Raw genomic sequence first — 10660 nt, forward strand, 5'->3', positions numbered from 1 at the left:
AATAAATTAAAATCTCATTAAGAGGGAATAATGAAGCAATATTGTGTTTCAGAATTGCACAAATAATTTTGAAATAAGACACACTGAATATTGCAGCACTGCATCAATCTAGTGGAAATCAAGGCTTTTTGTTGAACTGATGGCAACTTATACTCAAAGCCAGCTCAAATAGCATTTCAACATAGCCAAATAAAAACACTACGGTGTACAAATATGAACATATCAGAAGCACAGATGCACGCTTTTAAACAAATTTTAATGCAAAAGAAAAAAATAGATCCAGTATAGTTGCTCTTAACTATACAATAAAAATATCTAAAAGAAAACGTAATCAACTGAATGAGAGATACAATAAAACTGTTTTCAATTTCTTAATTGCCCTCTTGTAGGGTAACTGTAGTTGTATAACATCATGCCAATCTTAAATAGGATTTATGAAACAAGAAAACAAAGTGCCCAACACCACTGCGGGGAATGACCAAAATGCACAAAACCAATAAAAAGCTTAATATCGTTTTGTGCGGCGCACAGTCCCCTTCAAAATACTAGTTCAGCTATTATTATTGGTCATTTCAGATGGTAAATGTTAACAGTACAATGTGTTTAATAATATAACCTAATCTTACTTTTAGATGCTAGAATTTACAGTGATTTGTGACTTAAAAAAATTGTCCATTAAGTCTTCACATTGCATACTTCTGGGTCCATTCTCTTGCTAGTCTGTTGTACCTGGTACAAAAAAAAAATCAATAAATTAAATTCATAAACAGTCAACTTCGTATGGTCCATGTTACTCACACTCGTGATGTTCCAAACCTGTCTGATGGTACACAAAAGGTAAATTCCTGAAGAATAACCTGGTGACTCTTGTCAATATAATGAAAGTGAAAATACTGTAGCCAAGTAAAAATACTGCAGTCTGCAATAAATTTAAGTCCTGTGAAGTCGTATGATAGCTTTCTGTAGGAATAGAGAACAATTTTTTTGAACAATTGTTCAATAAAATTATTGATATCTGCACTTTCACTGCTTCACGCATTTAGCTAGTGTAGTAGCGACATCCAAGTTGTAAAAGAATCGTACTTTGCATTGCATCTTTTCAATTAATCTAGTTCAGAAAACAGGTCTGAATTCATTCATGAATTGGACTGATCCTGGTCTCGAGACTTAGGCCCAATCCCAATTCTACCCCTTAGCCCTCCCCCTTTCCCCTCCGTTTCGCGCGTTCACGTGAAGGGGTAGGGGTGTCTCGATTCTCTTTTGGTTGGAGGGGTAGGGGAAGGGCCAGATAGCCCTTCAAACTAAGATTTTTCGGGACCACATTTCAAACGAAGCGGTATGAATTATCTCAGCGTAAACCGGCTTCAAGGGCAACATGGCTCCCCGAGCGAACAAAAATACACATAAATGTAAGCATTTTTGGCATTAATAAAGATTTTAACGAAAAGTAATCATTTGTTTTATGTTACATTCAATCGTGAGTTCATATTTACGGTCATGTTACTCAAAGAAATGTTTGCAAAAAATCGCTAATATTTGCTAACTAACATCATATCATTATAGACTGCACGATAGTGCCACAACATATGTTCATGTCTGATCAGGGCGATAAACACCGTAGACATTGAGGGGGGCTAGTCCCCCAAATAATTAGAAATCACTAAACCCTTTTCTCAAATATTGCCAATTCGAGAGAGAGAGAGAGAGAGAGAGATGAAAGTTGTGTGTATGAGCGTCTGTGTGTTTCTCTTTTTAGAGGGAGTTTACTTTTTTTTTAAAACAAAGCCAGAAAAAAAAATTGAGGGAAAATTGCTATGATGATTTTTTTGAGTGCAGATTCTTCTTACCCATTTAATTGATGTATGACTGACAAATATGCATCACATTAGGTTTATGTTAAAACTATTAAAAGTTTATATGCAATTCAAATACATAATACATGATTAACAATACAATAATAATAATGATCAACTATTATTAACTATTCATAATAATAATAATGGTAATACAATTATTAATAATATATAAATGCATACATTTAGGCTTTTTGCTTTATAAATATTTCTTATGAATTTCTTTAATAACTTAACCTCAACAACACAAGGGATTTATTGAGCGCAGTTGGCGATGCTTTAGTTTAAAGTGATGATTAAGTGTTCAAGAATATTCCAGTTTACTAAGTACTTTCATTTCCTCCATCCTCATTTTCATTCCTTGCATCCTTTCCTCACATCCTAATTGGCAGGAGTTTGGATGCATGGAAACGAAACGAGGATGTACAATTTAATAAGAAGCACCCAATGATCCGAACACACTGGAGGAGAATATTATCAGTGAATAACTGCTTAAATTTTGGTCTTTTTCACACAAAGCTAATGTATGACTTCAGGAGACTTGAAATATAGCACACAAATATGCAGCACTTGACTCGAGTGCTTTACGATAGTTTTATGGTGCTTTTGTGTCCCTTTGATGCTTGTTTTCCTTGACTGTGCGGAAGAGCAACCAGCACAGTGTTCAAATTGTCTTGATTTGTGCTCTGTCCAAGAAAATCATATGGGTTTGGAACAACATGAGGGGAATAAATGTAATATATGTAATAATATATTTTTAATAACATAATATAATACTTACTTTTCTTTGTCTGATTTGTAGATGTGTGCTATGTCTGGGACTAAGGGGTCATCAGGATTCGGATCACAAAGCAAAGAACATATGGACAAAAGAACTGAAAAGAGATAAAAACAATAATCACAATCATGAAAATATGGGCAAACTGGGAATTACAAATTCTGTAGTTCAACTAATACGCAAGAAAGATTCAAAATACATGTACCTTTTGAAACTGTTAGAGCTGGAGACCACTGCGACCTCAGGATGTCCAGGCAAATACTTCCATTACTGTTAATGTTGGGATGGTAGATTTTTGTTGTAAACGCTACCTGTTCAATCGAGATGGGTGTGAAAATGGCATTTTGAGAAAACATGGCAAGTACACGGAGGTGGGGTGTAGCGTCTCTACCTTTGGAGGCTTGAAGGGATAGTCTGTTGGAAAGTGAATTGTGAGAAAGAAGACCCCTCCTTGGTATGGACTGTCACTCTACAAATCAAAGGAAATGACACTAGAAATGAGACAAACTGTGTAGGTGTATGAAAATAAGTTACATACATCTAAGATCGGCTTTAAACAAAAGATGCTGTTGCTTAGTAACAAATAATAAGTGCATAAGTGAAGTCACAACTGAAGTTATGACAGAAAAATATCTTAAAATAGATATAAGAAAAGCAGCAGTCAGGTTCATTGGTTTGTTTGCAATCTATCTGACATATGCAGTAACAGAAAAAATGAATATATACTCTATTTATTTTAATATGTTCAAACCAAAATTATTCCCAAAATCGACTTTAAAACATCACATAAACTGCTAAAGGTTAATGAGGTGAGTACTTACAGGTCCCATTATTGTTGCCTGCCAGTGAAACACTAAAAATAAAAGAAGAACATTTGTCCAATGTGTCAGATGTTATTATGTCAAACAACTTAACTAAAAAGACTGACAGTGAACTTACAGTCATCACCAACTGGTCCAGCAGAGCACTGAGCAGGAGGGTCCCTCTGCAAGTCTTGAAGCTCCTGAAACAGAAGAAGAAATTAGGATGAAATTAAATACAATTACATTATTACTCTACACTTGCGTTTCTCTATATACTGTATTTTTATATCCATTCTAATGTCAAGTGGCGTATGTGGAAAAACTTTTCTAAATTAGGTTTTTAACGAACTTCAATTCTCAAGGTCAATTCGAAACAGCTTTTAAAAGACTTCCTGTGCCAAGATGGTTTTTAGTGGATGCCTGAAGTCAGTCCTCCTCAAGTTCACACATGTCTTAGCAGAGGAACCACAGTTGTAGCTCATTAAAATAAAAGCCACCTGGCTTGATAATTTGCTGTGCAATAAAATGCCAATCATAATTAAGTTAGGCTTCAGGTACGTTTTGTGGCATCCAAATTGAGTTTGAAAAAAAAAAATCTAAATTGTCAACATTAAAAGTAGGGGTGTAAGAAAATGTCGATACACGTGAGTATCGCGATATTTTGTTTGGCGATACCGTATCGATTCTCAAAAACGCAATATCGATATTGAAAAAAAAAAATGTATACAAGATTTATGGCCGTTGTTTCGTTTTGAGTTTATATCCCGACCGCTAGATAGCAGTCTTCTTACCTCTGAACTTAACAGTGACAACGTGTGCGTTCCGCTCCTGCAAGGTTTGTCCAGTCCCGCCCGCTCCCGCAAACATTCTAATATTGCATATAATTTTCGCGTATCAGGGAGCCGCTATCAATGTAAGCATTATAATTAGTAACTTACGATGTTTCTATTAATTTGTTATCATGTTAAATACAAATTCAGTCATATTAAAAATATTAGGCTGCTTTTAGCCTTAAGCTGGAGTTGGTTCACTTTCCCGCAATGAAACAATGTAAATAATTACATAAATTAGCACGATAAAATCGTGTATCGGCGATCTCACAGGCTGACGATAGGATGATATGAAAATTGAGCATATCGCCCAACACTAGTGCCTTCTGTCGTCTGACTGATAGTTTATACTTTCTTAGCAAGTAAAATACTTTTTGGTACAATTATAAAAAAGCCAACCTAACAAGTTTTTTTTTTTTTTTTGGCTGTGAAATCGTCAATGATTTTAATGAAGTAACCAATAACAGCTTGTTATATTCTTACTGGACTGATGCATCTTAAGTTTACATGACTATTCATATATAATTTTTTAGAAAAAAAAATATGTTAAAATGAATCAATTATGATACATCAGGCTTTTGAGGACTGTTTATTTCTTCATGGGTCAGAGACAAAACGTCCCATCCCATTTTGGTGTCTGCATAGGGCTGGACGATATGGCCTAAATTTATATCACAATATATTTATTAATTTCGGTCGATACGATATAATTCCGATATCGATATGAACACTTATTTTAAAAAAGCCTCGTAAAAACTGCCAAGAACGCCCACAACAGATGTCTGTGCATACAAACTTATGAAAAATGAATTTGACAAGTCTTGACACCTCATATAAAACCATATAATATTTTAGGGAGAAAAAAAACTGCACAAATAAATGAATGTTCACCTTTTATTTGTATTTAGCCTTCATACAAACAAGAAATGTGAAATCACTGTCAAATAATCGTCTCAGACTCACCTAATTAATATTAATATCTTTAACTTCAAACTATAAGCTAACATACACTACCAGTCAAAAGTTTTTGAACAGTAAGATTTTTAATGTTTTTAAAGAATTCTCTTCTGCTCACCAAGCCTGCATTTATTTGATCCAAAGTACAGCAAAAACAGTAACATTTTGATATATGTTTACTATTTAAAATAACTGTTTTCTATTTTAAAATGCATTTCATCATAATGATGCTGAAAATTCAGCTTTGATCACAGGAATAAATAACATTTTAAAATATATTCAAATAGAAAGCAGTTATTTTAAATAGTAAAAATATTTTAAAATGTTACTGTTTTTGCTGCACTTTGGATCAAATAAACGCAGGCTTGGTGAGCAGAAGATAATTCAAAAAAAAAAATGTTTTTAAATTAAAAATTAAAAATCTTACTGTCCAAAAACTTTGACTGGTAGTGTAGGCTGATTATTCTTATAGATTGAAACAAATGTGCTTTAGCCAGTATAAAGGGTATGAAAGGTGCTCTGAGTTTCTGCGATAATCTGATTGTGTGCCTTCTGGCAAGGACTCTGGGACCTTAAAGGGTGTTGAACAACACTGCAGGAGTGCGATACACATCACAGTGTTGCGAAACAGAAACTGTCCAAATGACGAAGTGACGGCGTCGTGCTGGAACTTCAGAGAATCAGGTTGTGCTGCTTTGTGTCAAACACACAACACGACCAACACAATAGCGCCTACCGACCATATACAGATCAACTACACCAAATCAGTTGTAGCCAAAGTCCCTCGAAATGTCACATCAGCTGTGAGGTTTAACAAAGCACACAAAAGTGGCTTGTGAAAGTGGATGAATCCACACAAAGATCGGCCTCGTTCAGTGCGGCTGCTGCCGAAGCTGGAGCAGGTTTGCGGTCTTTGTTCAGTTCTGGGCCTTCTCGAACACGGAGGAATAGACCACATAACAGGTTTATTACTCAAATGATACATCTTTTCAGTTCATTTCCTTGGTGAGGAAATTAATAAACTATACGTGGAGATGTAAACAAATTACTCATTATTTGTTTGGTTTTAACGTGTATATGTGTATCGTTGCTAGCACACACAATACGATGGATGACTGACAACCTCGACGCGTCGTATTATAGTTTGGTTTACCAACTTAATTGACAGTAAAGGAAAATCTACATGTATTTGTATTACCTCGAGCAGACAGTCAACAATGAAAAAACGTCACGATTAAGTGAGGAAACACTGCTAGCTAGCTGTTATATGCTACATTCCGTCGACATTTTAGATCTACGTTATTCCGAAACAGTTTGACTTGATAAGGACTACCAACGCAAAACAAAAATAAATGATATTTTGTTAGTCTGATACAAAATGCTATGTTTTATCGTCCATAATCGACATAAACAGCGCTAGCAGGTTAACAAAAACTTGGCTAATGTTGGTCATTTACGCACCAAGGTCTTACCTTCTGTATTCTCTTTAATGCCATGCTGCTTTACTGTGTGTACCGCCCCAGATTTACGCGATTATATTATCTGCCCGATATTATTGCTACGAAACAGCTCAGCGATACTGGGTTTCCCTGAGTAAAAAAACAAATGTGAGCGGCGAGAAAGAGAGACAGCTGTAGCGCAGCAAGCTCACACTTCCGGTGCGGAGCTGGTGGAAACAAAATAAAAGTCCTCATGTATTATTGCATAAATTACGTAAATTAAAGATACAGAGAATAAGGCAACGCAAACAAAATACCCAAAAGAAACGAAAAGGGAAAGGGGTATCAACAACAACAAAAGCTGCAACAACAATAATAATAATAATAATAAACCTAGAAAAAGAAAATAAAAGAAAAGTCCTTAGCACTGAACAAAACTTAGCGATGACATGATACGCTTTTAAATAACCAATTGGTTTAAAGTATTTTTTTTCTAATGTGAAATATTCAATATTATTAAGTATTAACGTAAGAATACTTTCATATTGTTAATTCTATTTTAGCTTCATTGGTGGATTGAAGCAACTTAGATTTACTTGATTATTTATCTACTTTTCATTAAGAAAAATCATATCATGTAAGTATCAGATATGACACATCAGGCTTTCGATGAATGTTTTTGTTTGTACATCTCTCAATCATCATTGCATTATAAACAATTAAATTCTATTAAAATTATATAGCGTGCAGCTGATATTTATATGCATTTTATGTAAGTAATCTGCAATACCGTTATAAAAATCTCATTGAGCGCCACACACATATTATTTTTTCCACTCAATTATGTCGTAATAACGAGATGTTATGTCGTTTTAATGACATCTTTTCTCGTTTTAATTACATATTTTCTTAAAAATCATATCACCGTTATTGAAAAAAATTATATCGCGATACATATTGATATTGAATTATTGTCCAGCCCTTTGTCTGCATCAAATTAAATTTACAAAAGTGATTTCTATATACATAGAAAACATTAAATGGAACTTAAAGGCACAAAATGTAAGATTCTTTTATTAAAATATCCAAAAACCACTAGAACAGTGTTATATATTTTGCTGACTTGTGTACTTACATTATCCCAAATGTTTGTTTTAACGTGTATATGTGTATCGTTGCTAGCACACACAATACGATGGATGACTGACAACCTCGACGCGTCGTATTATAGTTTGGTTTACCAACTTAATTGACAGTAAAGGAAAATCTACATGTATTTGTATTACCTCGAGCAGACAGTCAACAATGAAAAAACGTCACGATTAAGTGAGGAAACACTGCTAGCTAGCTGTTATATGCTACATTCCGTCGACATTTTAGATCTACGTTATTCCGAAACAGTTTGACTTGATAAGGACTACCAACGCAAAACAAAAATAAATGATATTTTGTTAGTCTGATACAAAATGCTATGTTTTATCGTCCATAATCGACATAAACAGCGCTAGCAGGTTAACAAAAACTTGGCTAATGTTGGTCATTTACGCACCAAGGTCTTACCTTCTGTATTCTCTTTAATGCCATGCTGCTTTACTGTGTGTACCGCCCCAGATTTACGCGATTATATTATCTGCCCGATATTATTGCTACGAAACAGCTCAGCGATACTGGGTTTCCCTGAGTAAAAAAACAAATGTGAGCGGCGAGAAAGAGAGACAGCTGTAGCGCAGCAAGCTCACACTTCCGGTGCGGAGCTGGTGGAAACAAAATAAAAGTCCTCATGTATTATTGCATAAATTACGTAAATTAAAGATACAGAGAATAAGGCAACGCAAACAAAATACCCAAAAGAAACGAAAAGGGAAAGGGGTATCAACAACAACAAAAGCTGCAACAACAATAATAATAATAATAATAAACCTAGAAAAAGAAAATAAAAGAAAAGTCCTTAGCACTGAACAAAACTTAGCGATGACATGATACGCTTTTAAATAACCAATTGGTTTAAAGTATTTTTTTTCTAATGTGAAATATTCAATATTATTAAGTATTAACGTAAGAATACTTTCATATTGTTAATTCTATTTTAGCTTCATTGGTGGATTGAAGCAACTTAGATTTACTTGATTATTTATCTACTTTTCATTAAGAAAAATCATATCATGTAAGTATCAGATATGACACATCAGGCTTTCGATGAATGTTTTTGTTTGTACATCTCTCAATCATCATTGCATTATAAACAATTAAATTCTATTAAAATTATATAGCGTGCAGCTGATATTTATATGCATTTTATGTAAGTAATCTGCAATACCGTTATAAAAATCTCATTGAGCGCCACACACATATTATTTTTTCCACTCAATTATGTCGTAATAACGAGATGTTATGTCGTTTTAATGACATCTTTTCTCGTTTTAATTACATATTTTCTTGTTAAAACGACATATTTTCTCATAATAACGAGATGTTTTCTCGTTAAAACAAGATGTTATGTCGTAAAAACTATATAATTATCTCATTAAAACGACACATTTTCTCGTAATAACTAGATGTTTTCTCGTTAAAATGACATATTTTCTCGTAAAAACGAGATGTTATGTAGTAAAAACTATATAATTATCTCGTTAAAACAACATCTTTTCTCATTAAAACGACATATTTTATCGTAATACCTAGATGTTTTCTCGTTAAAACGACATATTTTCTCGTAAAAAAGAGATGTAATGTCGTAAAAACTATATAATTATCTCGTTAAAACGATATCTTTTCTCATTAAAACGGTATGATAAAACAGCGCTGCTTTACCCCACATACGCACGACCGGAAGGAGCACGTAAACGACCGTGACACACGGCTCGAAAGCATCGAAGCTTTTATTATGCCACAGTCGACTGCTTCCGAGCCGTGTGTCACGCTCGTTCAGCGGCCTTGTTTCGCTTCGACGGCTTTCAGCCTCACCCTGCTTCATTCTACTACATTAATAAATCATTAGCTCATCCATGAACATGATTTCTGCCCGAGTCCCGTCGGATTGCATCGGCTGTGGGGATGAAGACCACAACTCCCATGATTCCACACTCAGTCACTGCGTCATCAAACTACGCCTTTGCTTCTTTGTTTATTTTGAATACTCGCCCTCCAGCGGCGAAAATTACATATTGTGCATTTAAGTGTCTATTTTAATGTTTCGAATAACTTATGAAAATGTCAAAATATGGGTTAAACAATGTTGTTGCTATTCAGTGTAACAGATATATTTATGTAAAAATTAAACAACATATTTATTCTGACCTGTACTTATTAAAACATATAAAAGAAATAAGTGATCAAATTTTACTATATTTTAAATGATTAAAAAAAACACTTACAATTAATTATTTTTGGGGCAGAACCATGATCCTTAAACAGAGTCTTCATCTAATAATGATTATTGTGCTAAATATGCCTGACAAGAGTTTTTGGTATACAAACTATTATTCCACTGAATGACATTTTAGTGGGCGTCTTCTGTAAATCATGCTAAAAATGTGTGAGTCATTTTTACAATATATATTTTAATGCACAGGGAAAACAAACAAATAAAAAAAGTATTAAAGGGGTCATATGATGCTTTTTTAAAGATCATTATTTTGTGTATTTGGTGTAACAGAACATGTTGACATGCTTTAATGTTCAAAAAACACATTATTTTTCAAATACTGTACATTATTGTAGGTCCTCTATGCCCCGCCTCTCTCAAACGCTTCGTTTTCTACAAAGTCCCTCCTTCCGACAAGCGCAGTCTGCTCTGATTGGCCAGCTGACCCAGTGCATTGTGATTGGCCGAACACCGCAAGCACTCGTCGGAAATGTAACGCCCCTTAACATAATCGCGAGCTTCATCTTTCAAAATAAATGTAAAGACAGAGCCCGAAAGGGGAACAGAGTCACGTGACAGACAGTGATGAAGCTGGTATGTGTGCAGTACACAAGCCACGGTTAAGACAGCTGACTC

At 34.4% G+C, this 10660-nt stretch overlaps 1 protein-coding gene across 2 annotated transcripts; it reads right to left on the reverse strand.

Annotated features, from left to right (window-relative positions):
- Window positions 1-237: 237 nt before the first annotated feature.
- On the reverse strand, window positions 238-8428 carry LOC107596568 (ubiquitin-conjugating enzyme E2 D4-like). Of its 2 annotated transcripts, none has more exons than XM_016287325.1 (7): window positions 8221-8428; window positions 3571-3634; window positions 3453-3484; window positions 3023-3100; window positions 2837-2942; window positions 2635-2728; window positions 238-729 (listed from the first exon to the last, which is right to left on the reverse strand). In XM_016287325.1, the coding sequence occupies exons 1-7, from the start codon at window positions 8242-8244 to the stop codon at window positions 684-686; spliced, it is 444 nt and encodes a 147-aa protein (XP_016142811.1). In that variant the 5' UTR covers window positions 8245-8428; the 3' UTR covers window positions 238-683. The 2 variants fall into 2 exon arrangements, with proteins under 2 accessions (XP_016142811.1, XP_016142810.1); XM_016287324.1 differs by lacking the exon at window positions 8221-8428 and adding an exon at window positions 6694-6901.
- Between the last annotated feature and the right edge of the window lie 2232 nt (window positions 8429-10660).

This window comes from Sinocyclocheilus grahami, unplaced genomic scaffold, assembly GCF_001515645.1.
Source record: "Sinocyclocheilus grahami isolate Dianchi unplaced genomic scaffold, SAMN03320097.WGS_v1.1 scaffold221.1, whole genome shotgun sequence".
Lineage (NCBI taxonomy): Eukaryota > Metazoa > Chordata > Actinopteri > Cypriniformes > Cyprinidae > Sinocyclocheilus > Sinocyclocheilus grahami.

Bases quoted from the DNA above. Each gene is read 5' to 3' on its own strand.
- LOC107596568 (XM_016287325.1), bottom strand. From the start codon at position 8,244: ATGGCATTAAAGAGAATACAGAAG. The intron at 3,635-8,220 runs GTAAGACCTTGG...CTTCTGTTTCAG, and splicing joins CATTAAAGAGAATACAGAAG to GAGCTTCAAGACTTGCAGAG. The intron at 3,101-3,452 runs GTAAGTACTCAC...TTTGATTTGTAG, and splicing joins AGGCAACAATAATGGGACCT to AGTGACAGTCCATACCAAGG.